This window comes from Ostrea edulis, chromosome 2, assembly GCF_947568905.1.
Source record: "Ostrea edulis chromosome 2, xbOstEdul1.1, whole genome shotgun sequence".
Classification (NCBI taxonomy): Eukaryota; Metazoa; Mollusca; class Bivalvia; order Ostreida; family Ostreidae; genus Ostrea; species Ostrea edulis.
Genome location: NC_079165.1, coordinates 45392927 through 45411949, shown reverse-complemented (window position 1 = coordinate 45411949; position 19023 = coordinate 45392927). Strand labels below are relative to the sequence as shown.

The 19023-nt window shown below is 34.9% G+C and overlaps 1 protein-coding gene across 1 annotated transcript in view; it reads left to right on the top strand.

Moving 5' to 3' along the window:
• Positions 1-3197: 3197 nt before the first annotated feature.
• LOC125680291 (nonsense-mediated mRNA decay factor SMG7-like) overlaps positions 3198-19023 on the top strand; it is a 29995-nt gene continuing 14169 nt past the window's right edge. Inside the window, exons 1-15 of the mRNA XM_048919758.2 lie at positions 3198-3317; positions 5672-5703; positions 6638-6755; positions 9441-9501; positions 9603-9674; positions 9777-9855; positions 10234-10326; positions 10682-10753; positions 11031-11184; positions 12065-12147; positions 12246-12482; positions 12623-12770; positions 12923-12999; positions 15580-15646; positions 18653-18766. Coding sequence (XP_048775715.2) covers positions 3292-3317; positions 5672-5703; positions 6638-6755; positions 9441-9501; positions 9603-9674; positions 9777-9855; positions 10234-10326; positions 10682-10753; positions 11031-11184; positions 12065-12147; positions 12246-12482; positions 12623-12770; positions 12923-12999; positions 15580-15646; positions 18653-18766 — 1433 coding nt within the window. The 5' untranslated portion in view covers positions 3198-3291. The remainder of the gene's footprint in view (positions 3318-5671; positions 5704-6637; positions 6756-9440; positions 9502-9602; positions 9675-9776; positions 9856-10233; positions 10327-10681; positions 10754-11030; positions 11185-12064; positions 12148-12245; positions 12483-12622; positions 12771-12922; positions 13000-15579; positions 15647-18652; positions 18767-19023) is intronic.

Sequence of the window (19023 nt, the reverse complement as noted above, 5' to 3'; positions counted from 1 at the left end):
GACAGGAGGATCCAATTATTTTCCTAAAAGGTATAGTGGATCTAAGATGGGTAGAGGTTGTAGAATAGCTTTTGAACACTTCTCCTCCTATATGGCTTTTCCGATATATTTCAAATTTTGTACGGTACTTCAATGCCATTTGCAGATGTGCATTGTGTAGGGACAGGAGGATTCAATTGTTGTCCTTAAAATTATAGTGGATAGTTTGTGAACACTTCTCCTATGTGGCTTAATTATCGGAGTTCATATTATATGTGTTGCTGCTCATGCGTTCTTCTCCATACTATACAGTACATTAAAGGGAGGTTTCATTTGGAGCACTTCCAATTTCGGGAAACATTTGTTTTTCATAAAACAGTCTCTAGTTGTGTAGGTGTTCAGTGTTAGTTATACTTACAATAGTCTTTACTAGGCCAGATTTTTCATTTTATGAAGATTTATAATTATATTACTTATATGATAGGTGAAGATAACGAACAGTGATCAATCTCATAACTCTTATAAGCAATACAAAATAGAGAGTTGGGAAAACACAGACCCCTGGACACACCAGAGGTGGGATCAGGTGCCTAGGAGGAGTAAGCATACCCTGTCGATCGCTCACACCCGCCACGAGGCCTATTTATTGATCAGGTAAATGGAGTTATCCGTAGTCAAAATCAGTGTGCCAAGAACGGTCTAACAATCGGTATAAAACACGTCAGACAGCAGTTGATCCAATGATAGGTGGTATTGGCAAACCAGATTGTTTTATTACGACCATAGAATTTGCGAAATGTTGACTTTAAACGAGACTGTTGAAGCCCCTGCACCATCAACTTATTTGTCAGTAGACTGCCTCGATTTAAAAATTGACCATACGCAGAACATGCTCTTGAGTGTCGAATCAGTTGAGAGATATAAACACCATATGCAAGTGATAATGGAACACTGCTACATAAATATGGGAACTTGACGATGGAGAAGCCAAAATCATCCCGTTTGTCATAAAGCTGTGTTGATAATTTGCCGTTAATGTCTACTTTCAATAAAATATCGAAGTATGAAGCAGAAGTGGACGACTCTGACTCTGTGGTGTCTTTTTTTTCCCAAGTTCACTGGGATATAATCGACATATGAATGAAAATTATTAATGTTAATAAATAAAACGTTATCGATATATTTAAATGTCGAATTGAAGGCCACATGTAGCAAGAGATTTTTTTGTTCTCACTTAGAAGGTTTTTTAATAAATTCTGCTTCAAAAGAATATAAAAACAGGTCAAATAACAAAGGATCACATTTCGTGCCTGTGGGAATTCCAACAGACTGTTGGAAGACCTGATCACCAAAGACCACGAAGATATTGCCAATGAGGAACTCCAACATATATTCCAGAGTACTTGTGCGTGGAATCAGAGTGGTGTTTAACAAAACAATTTTTTGGATGACTGATCACTAGATATGAATACTTGCGTTTTCCATTTTTGTTGAAGAAGCAACTGTCTATGATGTCAAAAAGTCTAGTCTTTAATTTATCGTGAGAAATGGTCGTGTAAAGTATTGAAAAGTCCTAAATTTTGATGTTGCTGATTTGATTTAAACGAAGGTCACCCCACCCCACCCCTCCCGAGACCAACGATCTGACACATCAATCATCTTTGAAATACGATATTCATCTGCTATTTTCGATGTTCTTAATTTTTTCCATGATTATAGAAGTCATTGTCACGACTAGCTTTTTGTATATAGCAGTTCTGATAAGTACAAACCCATGGATAAACACAAAAAAGGTTTTATTTTGGTTAAACATGTTTTGTGATGACACAGATCATGAAAGTAATTAATAAGTCGAAAACTGTCCAATATGTCAGATATCGAATGGTCGGGACTGTTCTGGTTTGAGACCTTATAACTTAAAACATTTTATCGAAATTCGGTATTGTTTGCCCTTTTCGCTGCCAGACAATGTCCAAGAAATCAGACCACTGTTTACAATATAGCATTTTTTCTGTTTGTCATTCCAGTAGCGGATCCAGAGGGGCCGGGATTCCAGGGGTCGGACCCCCCCTCCCCCTTTCGTCAGAAAATTTTGCTAAAAAAGGTAAAAATCACACATTTTGAAGGTGGACCCCCCCCCCCCTCCTTGATAACCAACATTAATGGTAGATCCCCTCCTTTGCATTCATGTAGTGCATCATGTTTTTTTTATCATATTGCGTTTGACGAGAAGAAACGACATGTATTCATAATTTTGCCCTTAAATTGTCGCACTGGACAAAAACTAATATTATAAACACATTCGGAATACTGGGTTTTAGATTTTGAAATTATGAACGACCGTTAATTTTGTCTTTGGTCAACTATCGGCATGACAGATTACAATTGCATTTGTAAATTCATTATCTATTTTTAATACGGGAAGGTCATTTATGTTACATAAGGATAATTTAAGTTGGAGCTCCAAGTGACTTCCTAATAATCAAGCTTAATTTACTGTGTATGATATCAATAGATATAACTAATGCACACAATTATTCAGAAATTGTTTTCAAATTCATATGAATTAAAGATATCGTTCATTTAATTCATGTGCGCAACAGTACAAACACGCATTAAAAAGTCCTTTCTCTATGTAATATTACTTGCACGGAATTTCATCTAGTGTTTTATAAGATATCTCATAAAGATAAAATATAAGATATTTCATTTTTTTTTTATAAGATATCTTATAAAGGATATATCTCATAAACCGTAGAAGATATCTTATAACTTTTATAAGATATCCTATGAAATTTAAGAAATAAATAAAAACGGCGTGCCACACATTCATAGTCTTAAAAAAGTTATAAGATATCTTCTAAAGTTTATGAGATATTTCATATCCTTTATAAGATATCTCATAAAGATATCTTATGAATTTTATTAGGCCTAGATACCTTAATTATTGAAAAAACAACTTTGAAAATGTTCGTATAATAGGAAGAGAGAAGATAAATTGAACTGATGAAATTTTAACATTAGACCTAGAAGAAATTATGTTCATCACAATATATATATATGATCTAGAAGATCATTTCTTTTAATGTCTCGTCATAAATTTCATTTTGATGTTGCACTGGGTACCTTTCAAGATTCTTGAATTGAATTGTAAACTCATGCAATTTGTGATATTCGGGGCCCATGGTCCTCTTTGTTAAAGATCGGGATCGAGATGTAAAAAAACATGTTCCGGTAAGAGACGAAGAAATGGCGAGATAGGTCCTGGGCGAAGATTTCGCCAAATCTAAACATTGTTATGGTTATCAAACGATGAGTTCAGCAGCTCAAGTATTGAGGTAAATTTATATGTAAATGATGTAACTCAGGGAATGTTCTGTACTGCGTATATGTGAAGGAAATGTTTTATGAGGTGACTATCACTTATATTTAGACTTTAATTGAAGTACTGGGCATTGCTCGTGGTGTATAAAACGGTGCCGCTATCTAAATAATATCACCAGTTCACTGTCTACGATTGTTATATACATGGGGAGCAAGGCTCAGTGAATGAAGTACATATTTGACTTTTATTATATGGAAATAGATGATATTCTGAAATGTGCTTACAACTTTAATAAACAGGTTGGGGAAACTTCCCCTATAGCGAGATATTCTCGCCAAAACGCGATTATCCCTCTTTAGCGATAAATAAACATTACCATCAACAGGTGTTTTGGCGTCTTTATTGAAAATAATGGCAAATCCCGTGCAACGCTGAAAAAGTGCAACACACTCAACATGATGCGAATTGTTTCTATGAAATTGACAACCTAGTCAAAAAATTGCATATCAAAGTTGCTGTGTAAGAGGGAAGCAGTGTGAAATCCAATACACATTGTGAGTGTTTTTGTTTTGATTAATATATTTGCAGAAGTATCAGATAAAGAGATGTACTCCACGGGTGTTTTTCTCGGTTGTACAGGATATATTAACTCTCGCTAGAGAGGGATAATTGCGTTTTAGCGAGAATATCTCACTATATGGGAAATGTTCCCAACCTGTTAAAGATCATTTAAGGATCATTTTGAAATATCACTTGATTTAAAGAATAGCAGAGAGTTAATGAATATGTTGTTAATCAGTCCTTCTTACATGGCAAGATCTTTTATCTTAGGGATGTAGTGGGATGAAAATAGTTCTAACTATTACATGTGTGAAACTAATGCTGAAATGATCATTGTCGCATTAAGCCTTAACCTACTCTAACCCTAATTGACAACAAAGACCATTCTGCGAAACTAAACAAAAGGATGGAATATATATTGCAGTATTCCAATCTAAATTTGGATATACCTTTAACAAATGAATTGGTCCAAAACTAATTTGAGTGATTTAGAAATTTGGAAATGCATTGTATCTTAGAAAAAGTTCAATACTTCTGAACATCTAGGAGGTGAAATGATGGCATGATTTTAATGAGAATGCAAAGTTGCAAACTTCTACCAAAATTGTAAAATTCATGACTCCTGACATCGAGGTTATAGAACTTTTTTGAGCACGTTTTCATACTCAAACTCCATGCTCCAAATCGTACTCGTACTCAGAAGTGAAAGTTATAAATCTTTCATAAAATTATTCTACTACTCAAATGGAGTTCATGCTCAAGTTTTTTCAAGTGTGCTTTGGAGCTTGCTCAGAGTTGAACCCAAAACTAGCATGGCTGACTTTTAGTATGAGTTCAGTAAAAGTTTTATAACCTCCAGGCCTGGGTTTAAGGTTCAGTCCTTAGAGTGGGGCTGAGTTGGTCATATATATCTTTAAGTTAGATAAACTACTTTTGAACATCACTCCTTGATGTTGACATGATTATAATAAGCATGGGGTCATTGTGAAATTTATTACTCTAGAGTTCAGGATCTTTTATTATAACTTGAGCTAACAAATAATTTTTTTTTACTAAATATCCATGGAGTAAGATATTTTGGTCCAATGGCAAATGTGTGTTTGAATGATTTTTAAAATTTCATGCACATGAGCATTAGAAAATGTGATGCATGGTTCTCAGGTGACCGTTAAAGCCCATGGGCCTGTTGTTGAATTGGTGTTTGGGTACCCTGCAGTAGGAGTAAAATATTTTTTCAGTTATACACACAAAGGGTACCCAGATATCCAGAGAGCTTCTGGCTATTGTTATTTAATGACTGAAGATGACGATCAAACATGCAGACTATCTAGGCAGCAAAAATAAAGTCTGACCATAATACACTCAGATTAAATAATTCTTTTGAAATAAAGAGATATTTTGCATAATAATTATTCAATTGTCTATTTGTAGAGTAATTAACCTTTTTTATTTGTTCTTTCCTTAATTTCTCTGAGCATGTAACAATTGGCCTTGGGCAGTAGTTCATGAGGTTTTCCACCTCAGCTCAATAGTTTTGATTATTTCCCTCAAGATATTTGAAATAACTATATAATATTGAATATTGTGATACAGCTTATACAACAGGCAGCTGTACCGAGATACTTTAGTATTTGCATGGGTGAAATCTGTATCACCCCAGCCCTATTGATATGCTGGGGTCATAGGTGATCCCCAATTATGATTATTTACAGGTGTGTGTGTGCAAGGTTAAAATCTGAACTTCTACAAATTTGATTTTGATTTTTTGACCAACTCGCATATTTTTCTTTTGAATTTTTCTTCCAGACAAGCAGATGCACTGAAAGCAAGTATATCAGGTAAGAAATCATTAGATATCTTTGACTGGTTGATTTTGTGAAAAAACTGAGATGAATTTATATTCAATAAGTAACAAAACCTGCGGAAAATGATTCTCAACAGAGAAAATTTTAAAGTGTGTTGAGTAAGATCATGTGTAATTTTTTACTTAGAAGATGCATGTAGTTTCTGCATCTAACATTGATCAAACTTTCTATCAATTTGCCCTGTTACTGCAAGATTCTACTGGATACAGGGAAATATTTGACTCGTGTTATTTTTGCTCAAACACAAATAAAAAATAATTTTGCCCAGATTTAAATTTGCCCAAAGTTGTTTCTTATATAAAGTATGAATGAATTTTTATTTGCCCTGTTTTAAATTTAGGATTTGACCAAAATAAAATGGGACTGAACTTTACATTTTATATAGTGTTAGAACATTTTGAATTACTTTCATATTACATTTGAGCAGGAAGTATGAATCCGAAATTAAAGAAGACACTTATTTTCACTATCGTTACAAAACACTTTCAAATTAAAGAAGACCCTTATTTTTACTATCATTACAAAACACATTCAAATTTAAATTGACCCTTTTCAGTGTTGCCACACAGGGGCATAGATGTCTCTTAAACATTCTAGTTTTAAAATATTGCTGTTTTTGAGATTCACCATTTATGATAGGCTCTGTATTTATGCACACAAAAGGTGAATGCAGATAAATGTGTACAATAAGAAAAAGGAGTTTGAAATCAGTGGTGGAAATTCGAAATAAAAATAAAATCCTGTGTTTTCCATTCTGACAACCTGGCTTTTCAACCCATTTCATCACCACTCGAGTCTTTGTGTTTTTAGTAATTTACAGGTTCATATATATATATATATGTGCTTAATGTGTCCTTTCTTTCAAAAAACAATTATGAATATTTAATGTTTACAACATTTATTACAGATTCCTCAAAAGGTGTGTCCGAGACATGGGTTGTAAGACAAAGGTTGGAGGATCTGTACAAAAAACTACTTCTCATGGATTTGGAGTATGCTCTGGATAAAAAAGTCGAGCAGGATTTGTATGTTTACATTCTCTATATCTTACTAGTGATGGGCAATCGGGGGGGAAAAATTAATCGATGATCGGATTAATCGGATGTACCTTTTTGATTGATTAATCGAAAAATAATCGAATTTTAATGATTTCAAATTTATGGCATAAATATATTAAATTTACTTTATGTTTTACCCTAGACATTAAGTTAATTAGAATAAAATCATTAGATTGATTGTATCTTGTTTAACGTCTCTCTCGAGAATTTTTCACTCATATGGAGACGTCCAAAATCATAATTAGAACTTTGAAGTTAATCCATACTTTTGATTTTATTTTCCCGGGATAGAGATAGATCTCTCGACTTTTGTTGTTCTTATGGGATCCTGTTTAGAATAGAGCCTCATTACCCCTTGCTTGTTGTAAGAGACAAAATCCGAAGCCCCGTGTCACAACAGGTGTGGCACGATAAAGATCCCTCCCTGTTGAAAGACTGTAAGCACCGAGCACAGGCCTAAATTTTGCAGGCCTTTACCACCAATGGTGACGTCTCCATGTGAGTGAGAGTCTCAAGAAAAATGTTAAACAATATTCAATCATTCAATCTTATCGGATGATTCAGCTTCGTCAGCCATTTTTGATTTTAGATAAGTCGCGGCAGGAATATTCGTATTATTAAAAAAGAATACCGACGTCGGCGATTTTCGATTTTCAAAATGACAATCGATTATTCACATCGTTTCTGTTAGAGCGACCGACAATCGAAAGTCGGCGACAATCGGTACATCACTATATCTTACTAAAGTCCACCAATTCTGCAAATCAATCATTTACTGCTAGATTTAGTAAATAGCTTCATTCACGTTGAATAATTAGATAGATATAATGCATCTTCGCAAGCCAAGGATTATGATCTGCTTCCTCATCACGAGAAGAGGAGAAAGTAGAACGTAGTCCTTTAGCTAGTGCAGATCTAGATCTAAAGAGGTTAATCATACAGCTTTTGTTATGAGGACACACAGGTATTTTTGGCCTGTCCAGAAACATGTATAATGGATGATACTCAATCTTGTAGGTTGGAAAAGTGTTTTGCTACTCATTTTGTTTCTTTTTTAAATCACTGAAGTAAAGCATTTTTGAGATCGTGTGAAATAAATCCTCCATCTTACATAAAAATGAAATAAAAGAGAATTTAGTTTGAAAAAAAGTGACTATTTAGGTGTACTATGCTACTTACATGTTTGAACAACTTGTAGAGTTGCTCTGTCAGTATTCAGTTATGATGATGTGATGTGCTTGTTTTGCTCGGTATTCAGTTACAGTGATGTGATATGCTTGTTTTGCTCGGTATTCAGTTATGATGATGTGATGTGCTTGTTTTGCTCGGTATTCAGTTACAGTGATGTGATATGCTTGTTTTGCTCGGTATTCAGTTACAGTGATGTGATATGCTTGTTTTGCTCGGTATTCAGTTATGATGATGTGATGTGCTTGTTTTGCTCGGTATTCAGTTACAGTGATGTGATGTGCTTGTTTTGCTCGGTATTCAGTTACAGTGATGTGATATGCTTGTTTTGCTCTGTATTCAGTTATGATGATGTGATGTGCTTGTTTTGCTCGGTATTCAGTTATGATGATGTGATGTGCTTGTTTTGCTCGGTATTCAGTTATGATGATGTGACATGCTTGTTTTGCTCGGTATTCAGTTATGATGATGTGACATGCTTGTTTTGCTCGGTATTCAGTTACAGTGATGTGATATGCTTGTTTTGCTCTGTATTCAGTTACAGTGATGTGATATGCTTGTTTTGCTCGGTATTCAGTTATGATGATGTGATGTGCTTGTTTTGCTCAGTATTCAGTTATGATGATGTGATGTGCTTGTTTTGCTCGGTATTCAGTTATGATGATGTGACATGCTTGTTTTGCTCGGTATTCAGTTACAGTGATGTGATATGCTTGTTTTGCTCTGTATTCAGTTACAGTGATGTGATATGCTTGTTTTGCTCAGTATTCAGTTATGATGATGTGATGTGCTTGTTTTGCTCGGTATTCGGTTATGATGATGTGATACGCTTGTTTTGCTCTGTATTCAGTTACAGTGATGTGACGTGCTTGTTTTGCTAGGTATTCAGTTACAGTGATGTGACATGCTTGTTTTGCTCTGTATTCAGTTACAGTGATGTGATATGCTTGTTTTGCTCGGTATTCGGTTATGATGATGTGATATGCTTGTTTTGCTCGGTATTCAGTTATGATGATGTGACTTGCTTGTTTTGCTTGGTATTCAGTTATGATGATGTGACATGCTTGTTTTGTTCGGTATTCAGTTACAGTGATGTGATGTGCGTGTTTTGCTCGGTATTCAGTTATGATGATGTGATGTGCTTGTTTTGCTCGGTATTCGGTTATGATGATGTGATGTGCGTGTTTTGCTCGGTATTCAGTTATGATGATGTGATGTGCTTGTTTTGCTCGGTATTCAGTTATGATGATGTGACATGCTTGTTTTGCTCTGTATTCAGTTATGATGATGTGACATGCTTGTTTTGCTCTGTATTCAGTTACAGTGATGTGATGTGCGTGTTTTGCTCGGTATTCAGTTATGATGATGTGATATGCTTGTTTTAGGGGAATTATTCATGTTCCCTGGTTATGTTCTTAACATCTCTTGTAAATACAGGCATAAATCAAGTTCTAACTATTTCAGATGGAACCATGCATTCAAAAATCACATCAACATCTTACAGACTCAGACAAAGGACCGACAGGTACAATTTAAACAATAGCAAGAAATTTCCAATGAACTATGATCCAAGTCTTATCATGGAATAGAAAATAATTTTCTGAATGGACATTATGGTTTTTGTAGAATGTAAAAAGAGGTGAAACTCACGCCACTCTCAACCTCTTCCTTGAAACAGCCAGTGGATTTTACTTGCAGGTATCATACTCAGAAAATTCAAGTTGTTAATAGATATTTTCAAAGATACTAGTAATATTGAGAAATGGTATGTGTACTAACTGAATCAATCTTTTTTTTCAGTTAATACAACTGATTTGTACTACTTTTAAGTTGGATTTGCCATTTAGAAGAAAATCATCATGTTTTGGGATAATGAAAGGTAAGCAAGATGTGAAAATGTAAACTCTACTATAAGTTCCATGACAGATAACATTATCTTTTTTGTCTCCTAGACTGTATTCAGTGACTCATCTGTGACCTTTCTGCTGCAATCCCTTGAAGGGTTGCATACAACAGTTTAGACTACAATTGAGTACATCTAATTAGTTTGAGGAAGACACTTGTGGGATTCTACTGTTCATATCCCCTGAAGAAATTAGGGTCATTTTTTTATTGCAAAAACTAAAGCCATTCAGATCTTCGAGTTTGAAAGATGCATTCATTGCACATCAAACACACCTCTTCTGTTTTGTTCTCAGTCTGTGATACTCAGGTTACCTTAATTTGCTGCATGGTGTACTTTTGTTGATTTTTGCAGAAAAAACTACTCTGAGGGTGAATATTGTAACTCCGAAGAAGAGCTCTTGTTTGTACGTCTGCCAATACTGTTTAGTTCATCTTGGGGATATAGGTATGTCAAGAATAATATACAATGTAGAGTGGATTATCAAATACGGGCTATGACCAGCCCCATATTTTTCCAAAAAAGAAATATGCTAACTTTCCACTATTTAGCTCACCTGATTTAAAACCTCGGGTGAAATTTACTGATCAAATTCTGTCCGTTCTCTATCTTTCTGTCCTATTTCCGATAGTGGATGTTTAGTTTTGACATGTCTAAATAAGTGACAAATGGCAAGTAGGTTACAATAAAACAACTTCAGTATTTTATGGAAAGCAGATTTTGTCATTAAAGTATATACTTTGTTTTACATTATTACTGTCATACATATTTGGTCTTAATTAGTGCATGTGTATCTCTTTAGCACGCTACAGACAACAAATAGAACAAGCCCAGACTTTCTACTGGCATGCTGCTAATCTTGTGCCATTCAATGGTAAGTAAGCCATACTTTCTACTGGCATGCGGCTAACCTTGTGCTGTTCAATGGTAAGTCGTTTGTCATCAGTAAATGGTGTGTATGTGCATGTGTGTTGCAGAGTAGGGGGAAATATAAAGAATTGTGTAGAATATGTCAATGGGGAAATATGCTTATCCTTCATAAAGCAATCAGATTAGTTCTCCATAAAATCTGTATATTATGAGTATGCTTGTGCCAGTGATTAGGAGAAAATGTGGATATGATTGATTGAAGGAATTTACCATTTTTGTAGGTCAACCATACAATCAGCTAGCTATTGTAGAGGCTGCTCGAGGAAACAAACTGACAACGGTGTTCTACTACATCCGCAGTTTGGCTGTTCGGCACCCGTTTCCTGCTGCAGCCACCAACCTGGAAAAACTGTATGCAAAACTTACCAAAGACATGTAAGTTAGAAACATTGAATTGCAACTGGGAGAATTGGAGTGAATATGAGAAACAGCTACTTGTATACTGCACTTAATTACCCCCCCCCCTCCCCTTAGTAGGTCACTACAGAGCTTCATAGAAAAAGCTTGTACATGTAGACACTCTACAGGCCATCTATTTTTAGTTGATTAATTTGATACCTCGCATGTGGCTTTGTTATCGAGAGAGGAAGAACCCTGTTGATTTTGGGTCAAAGATCTAAGTTTCTGCAGGACTTCAGAAAAAGCTTGTAGACACTCATTGCAAGGGGATATGCCCCATCTTGCGGGCTTTTGTACTAATTGATACTAGGACATCATGTTGAAATCAGGACATTGTATGTGCACTCTCTTTTTATGCTCCTGTAATTGGAGATTCTGGGGCATATAGGTTTTAGTCTGTCCATCTTTTTTTCCTCAAAAACTTTAACCTTGGTCATGACTTTTGATGGGATGGTGATACTGCTTTCACATTTCACACATGTATGCCTTATAATAAGACCTTTCTTTTTGTACCAACATTATTTATCTCATGACCTTTACCTTAGTGTTTTACCTTAACCTTTTAAACTTTTGCACAATTAGTGTTAGAGCTTTGATATTTCATATGTGTATTCCTTGAAATAAAACCTTTCTTTGGGTATGAAAGTTTTTGATCTTGTGACCTTGACCTTGGGGTTTAACTTTAACATTGGCCATTATCAACTTTGCTACAATACGAAGGCATCAGTGTTTCACAAATACATATTGTTCAGATCAGGTAAATATGTCAAAAGTCTTCACTTGATTTTATGATAACTAAAAAGTTACAAATGTGTTGTATAGAGAACTAACTACACCAGATATTTTCTGTTTTTAGTCCAGAATTGAAAGGAAAGCTGTCTGTGAGTGAAATGATCACATCGTTTCTTCAACTGCATGCATGTATCCATCTGTGCACTGGTTTGTACAATTTTTTTTTTAAAAAGTTCTGAATGAATTGAATCTTCTCAACTCTTGAATTTAGTGCATGATAATTTTTGTTGGCAAACTTTCAACAGAACTTGACAGAGCAGCAGCATTGAGTTGTAAGCTACTGGCAGCCTTACCAGCTCATGTAACATCCCAAAGTTTCCCGTCTCATATCCTGGTACAAATTGTGGCCATAAATATATTTTCCATGCACCATGCCCAGCGTGTGACCCAGTATCAGGACAATGAGGAAACTTCTGACACCTTCAATGAAGATCTTGGCAGCGATGAACTCCGATCTTTTTCCCTCATGTTCAGCTTCACAAGTAAGTTATTCCTATGTGAACTCCAAAGCTAAATGTTCTGAACATTTTTTGTCAAGTTTTGTAAACACTACACAAGTTCAGTTTTCATTTCCACGTGTTTATTCTATGTACATTTTGAATGTTTTATATATTTATTTTAGTTGGCATTTTGGACTTGCTGTTACAAAACACTCCTAAACAGGAGCAGAAACTCAAGGAGTTTTTCACTTTGCCAGCAGTAAAGCTCTTGTTGGATTGGTTCAAATTAAATCCTGTACACCTGCAAAATTCCATCCTAAAGTCTTCAAGGTACTGTAAATGAATAAGAACATGTTTTTTCAAGAAATAATGCTGAGATTATAAATTTGTAAATGTAAGTAAGCAATACTATATTGTAGAAACTTTGTCCCATGTTTACATCTGATTTGATAATTTGTAAGACTTAGCAAATTTAATTTCAGTGTTATGACAAATTTGAGTAAGGTATTGAACAACATCAAGCTACCCGATAGTGAAGGAAGTCCAAATATTTCCAAATGTAAGTACATGTACTTTTAGCTTTCACTATACTAGCATTAAGACAGATTGTTTTTATCACTGATATAATACTCAAATCTAAGGTGATTGTAAAACTCTCATGTTGAGATCGGAAGATGTAAAGAAATGAATACCCTGAATTGAGGTGTGTAAATAGCAAAATAGACTCCCAAAACCCTGAAACTTTACACAAAACTAGGAGAATTGATATGTATAAATAAATATTGTTTCTGATTCTCAAAATATTTTCAAACCTTAAAGTATGAGGAGTTTTGCAATCACCCTATATATAGAAAAAAATTCCATTTGCCATACTGAATACTATGTCGATAGACACAATGCAGTAAAATTTTGTTTTGTCATGACCTGTTGCAGGGATGAAAATTTGCTAAAATTTTCCAAGTCAAAAATTTTAAGCACCCACATCGAAAACATCCTAAATGACAATTTTTTAAAAATGTTAAATGCAACATCAATGTATTGATCATCCAAGTACTGTAGTATTCTCCATCTCCTGCAATCAGAACAACATCAACGTTTACTGTAGTATTCTCCATCTCCTGCAATCAGAACAACATCAACGTTTACTGTAGTATTCTCCATCTCCTGCAATCAGAACAACATCAACGTTTACTGTAGTATTCTCCATCTCCTGTAATCAGAACAACATCAACGTTTACTGTAGTATTCTCCATCTCCTGTAATCAGAACAACATCAACGTTTACTGTAGTATTCTCCATCTCCTGCAATCAGAACAACATCAACGTTTACTGTAGTATTCTCCATCTCCTGCAATCAGAACAACATCAACGTTTTTGTGTGTGTAAAGAAATGGTTGAGTTTTTACGATTGTATTTCACACACTAACTCTTTTCATGAAAAAATGACCTTATACATTTTACCTTGTGTGGGTCATTGTGATGTAATATTTATATTTTGCATATGTACATAATATGGTATTTTTCTGGTCTAACACCATCCTTGCTTTTGTTATGACCTCTCAAAACTTAAGTTGGGATGGGAAGACACATATTAAAATAAACATGATGTACATCATTACCAAGAAGACTTTTTCTTTGATTTTTAATTTTTCCTTTATGGTGATATTTGACAAGGTATAGAGAGCATTTGAAATGCATCTGTGAGAGTTAACAGTGACATCTGATTGACTTGGACAAATTAAAACTAAAAAAATTGCTACATGTATTTGGATTTTACTGTCACCAAAGTGGGCAATCAGATTAGATTTTTTAGGTGCCCACAGAGATATTTTTAGTTGCATTTGTGAGTTGATGAGCTTCCCTGCATTTGCTACAGAACTGTAGATCTCTTGTGAAAAAAATCAGACAGATCAGAGAGCTACAGGTCTACCCGTTATAATAATCTGCAATTTACAGCACAACTTTTTCTGCTCAGGATTCAAGTCTTATATATGTACATTTACATTACCTCCTTAAGATTTTGATGTTAAAAAATTGCATACATATTTTTCCACCACTCTTGTGTCAAGACATACCTTCAAATGTTCATCAGATATACATGTGAATTGAAAACTCACAGCTTCATTAAATATTCATGTGAACCGAAAACTCACAGCTTCACAGTTTGCCAGTCAATTCATGTTCACTGTATCTATAAGTTTTTAGTTGACATACATGTACATGTATCCGACATGAGTTTGATAATAGTACATAGAAAATTATAAAGTTATCAAGTATTACGTCATTAAATATGATTCATCATCACACTTGTTGAGCTTTGACACCAATCTGAAAGTTTGGCTGACTGATTTAAGAAATATTTTGTGCAGGTCCGCCTTGTGTTTGATGTAGAAATTTTATGAAGAGGCCCATTTATCGTAATTTGAATTTGACATCATGATTATGTAGTATTACATGCATGTTGATGCAGGCAGTGAAAAAATCCTTTAAAACAACAACAGAGTTTTTTAAATTTCAGTTTTAAGAATACTGGAGTAGAGTGTATGCATCAAATGCAGTAATATCCACACATTTTGAATATAATATAATTTATTAATGTTAAATGCATGTATAAAGTACATGTATTCCATTGTGCCATTGATGGATTCTTGTGCAAATTCTGGTGTTTTTATTTTAAACAGTAGTCATTACTTTGGTCTTAGAATTACAAAGGACCAGTAGAGTTTTCAATTGCCTGCTGGATTGATCAATAGACTTTACAATTTGGTCAGCCAGGTATCACATTTGGTCTGAATTTAGATCACAAAGTTACTCAAAGTTAACTTTGTGATCTAAATTCAGACCAAATATGATGCTTGAATGACCACACTGTTTACTGGTCTATTGTAATTTGCTGTAAGATTTATTCATGGCATGACTCATGCTGAATTCCAGCATTGAAATCAGCATCAAGTAGGGGGTTAAATACTTTTCTTTGAATTTCCACAAAGTATAAATATAATATGAATTTATGACCAAGAGTGGATCATACTGATCTCTATATATAATTTTTGTATTCTGACTGGGTTTTTTTATACATAAACAATCTCCTTTTATATTGTTATGGAGCATAGTGAGGTGTACAGTTGGTTCTTTGTAGATGAAGACCTGCCATTGCCAGAGGATACAGAATTGAGGTGTTTCCAGTATCTGGAGAAAGCACACAGGTGAAGAGTTGAATTCTGTAGTCAGTGAAATGTTGAATGATGAGAAAGCACGCAGGTGAAGAGTTGAATTCTGTAGTCAGTGAAATGTTGAATGATGAGAAAGCACACAGGTGAAGAGTTGAATTCTGTAGTCAGTGAAATGTTGAATGATGAGAAAGCACACAGGTGAAGAGTTGAATTCTGTGGTCAGTGAAATGTTGAATGATGAGAAAGCACGCAGGTGAAGAGTTGAATTCTGTAGTCAGTGAAATGTTGAATGATGAGAAAGCACACAGGTGAAGAGTTGAATTCTGTAGTCAGTGAAATGTTGAATGATGAGAAAGCACACAGGTGAAGAGTTGAATTCTGTGGTCAGTGAAATGTTGAATGATGAGAAAGCACACAGGTGAAGAGTTAAATTCTGTAGTCAGTGAAATGTTGAATGATGAGAAAGCACACAGGTGAAGAGTTGAATTCTGTAGTCAGTGAAATGTTGAATGATGAGAAAGCACACAGGTGAAGAGTTGAATTCTGTGGTCAGTGAAATGTTGAATGATGAGAAAGCACACAGGTGAAGAGTTGAATTCTGTAGTCAGTGAAATGTTGAATGATGAGAAAGCACGCAGGTGAAGAGTTGAATTCTGTGGTCAGTGAAATGTTGAATTATGAAAAAGCATGCAGGTGAAGAGTTGAATTCTGTGGTCAGTGAAATGTTGAATGATGAGAAAGCACACAGGTGAAGAGTTGAATTCTGTAGTCAGTGAAATGTTGAATGATGAGAAAGCATGCAGGTGAAGAGTTGAATTCTGTGGTCAGTGAAATGTTGAATTATGAAAAAGCATGCAGGTGAAGAGTTGAATTCTGTAGTCAGTGAAATGTTGAATGATGAGAAAGCACGCAGGTGAAGAGTTGAATTCTGTAGTCAGTGAAATGTTGAATGATGAGAAAGCACGCAGGTGAAGAGTTGAATTCTGTGGTCAGTGAAATGTTGAATTATGAAAAAGCATGCAGGTGAAGAGTTGAATTCTGTGGTCAGTGAAATGTTGAATGATGAGAAAGCACGCAGGTGAAGAGTTGAATTCTGTAGTCAGTGAAATGTTGAATGATGAGAAAGCATGCAGGTGAAGAGTTGAATTCTGTGGTCAGTGAAATGTTGAATGATGAGAAAGCACGCAGGTGAAGAGTTGAATTCTGTAGTCAGTGAAATGTTGAATGATGAGAAAGCATGCAGGTGAAGAGTTGAATTCTGTGGTCAGTGAAATGTTGAATGATGAGAAAGCACGCAGGTGAAGAGTTGAATTCTGTAGTCAGTGAAATGTTGAATGATAATGCCCCTCAGTTTAATGGTGGATATCCCTTACCAATGTATAATAACTCTTATGAAGGAATTACTTATTCATATGATATGATGCATCATTTATTTTATCGTAACTTCTTGTTACATGCGCTGCAGTGATATGATACCAGTAATAAAGGAATGGAACTTTAGCTTCTTGGATATGATGTTTGGGGTTCTAATATCATCAGAGGCGCATATTTTTTTTTCAATAACAATGTTTTTCTGATTTTGTAACTTGATAACTCTACATTTGAAATACCCTGGTATTCCATAAAAAAACTTATTCAATCTACAAGTATTCAGTTAAAATAGGCGAAGAGAAAACTAAATTACACTGTCTCATTTTTTGGACCTGTGGGATGTACAAGCTTTATCATTTACTTATAGTATATAATTACTGTCCTTTTAGTCAGAAGACATTGCAAGCTATCAGATCTGAGTAGTCCAGGGTTTTTAGTCAGAAGACATTGCAAGCTATCAGATCTAAGTAGTCCAGTCAGAAGACATTGCAAGCTATCAGATCTGAGTAGTCCAGGGCTTTTTCAATTGAAGAAAAATCACCAGTGTTATCATTTACCGACATCAATAACAGCACAAGACAGAGTTATCTCCCAGTGTTATCATTTACCAACATCAATAACAGCACAAGACAGAGTTATCTCCCAGTGTTATCATTTACCGACATCAATGACAGCACAAGACAGAGTTATCTCCCAGTGTTATCATTTACCGACATCAATGACAGCACAAGACAGAGTTATCTCCCAGTGTTATCATTTACCGACATCAATAACAGCACAAGACAGAGTTATATCCCAGTGCAAAACTAGTTCTCAAACAACAGAAGGATAATGATTGTGTATAGTTTTCGTTGTTGTCTATCATGGTTTTCGTTGTTGCGTTTCATGTTTTTTTTTGTTGTCTATCATGGTTTTCGTTGTTGCGTTTCATGTTTTTTTTTTTGTCTATCATGGTTTTCGTTGTTGTCTATCATGGTTTTCATTGTTGTGTATCATGGTTTTCTTTGTTGTCTATCATGGTTTTCGTTGTTGCGTTTCATGTTGTTTTTTTTGTCTATCATGGTTTTTGTTGTTGTGTATCATGGTTTTCGTTGTTGACGTGTATCATGGTTTTCGTTGTTGTCTATCATGGTTTTCGTTGTTGCGTTTCATGTTTTTGTTGTTGTCTATCATGGTTTTTGTTGTTGTGTATCATGGTTTTCGTTGTTGTGTGTCATAGTTTTCGTTGTTGTCTCTCATGGTTTTGTTGTTGTCTATCATGGTTTCGTTGTTGTCTATCATGGTTTTCGTTGTTGTCTATCATGGTTTTCTTTGTTTTGTGTCATGGTTTTCGTTGTTGTGTGTCATAGTTTTCGTTGTTGTCTCTCATGGTTTTGTTGTTTTCTCTCATGGTTTTCGTTGTTGTGTATCATGGTTTCGTTGTTGTCTATCATAGTTTTCGTTGTTGCGTTTCATGTTTTTCTGTTGTCTATCATGGTTTTGGTTGTTGTCTATCATGGTTTTGGTTGTTGTGTATCTTGGTTTTCGTTGTTGTCTATCATGGTTTTCGTTGTTGTCTCTCATGGTTTTGTTGTTGTATATCATGGTTTTTGTTGTTGTGTATCTTGGTTTTTTGTTGTCTATCATGGTTTTCATTGTTGTGTATCATGGTTTTCTTCTGTCTTGTAGTTCCTACAGCTACAGTAGATTGCCTACAGAGGGTCTGCCATCTGAAGTAGAGTCACTGCTTCGATGTTCGAGAATTTATTCCCATGGCAAGTGGTTAGCAGCGGAGACAGACAGGTTAGTTCTTGACAGTACATTTCTCTGACTGAAAGCTACTACATGTGTTCATAAAATCATTCCAATCGTTTTTAAAACTGTAAAATTGATAAAATTGTTTTCGAAATGATAGTAAATAGTAAAATTGTTCTTTTAAATGGTAACAATGGTACAGTGGTAGATCTGTAAAATTGGTAGCTCAGTATGTATTGACTTTGGGTGAACTCATTTTGCCCAGTTGTCGTTTGACGTGGAATAGCTCTTTGCTTTCTTCCTTA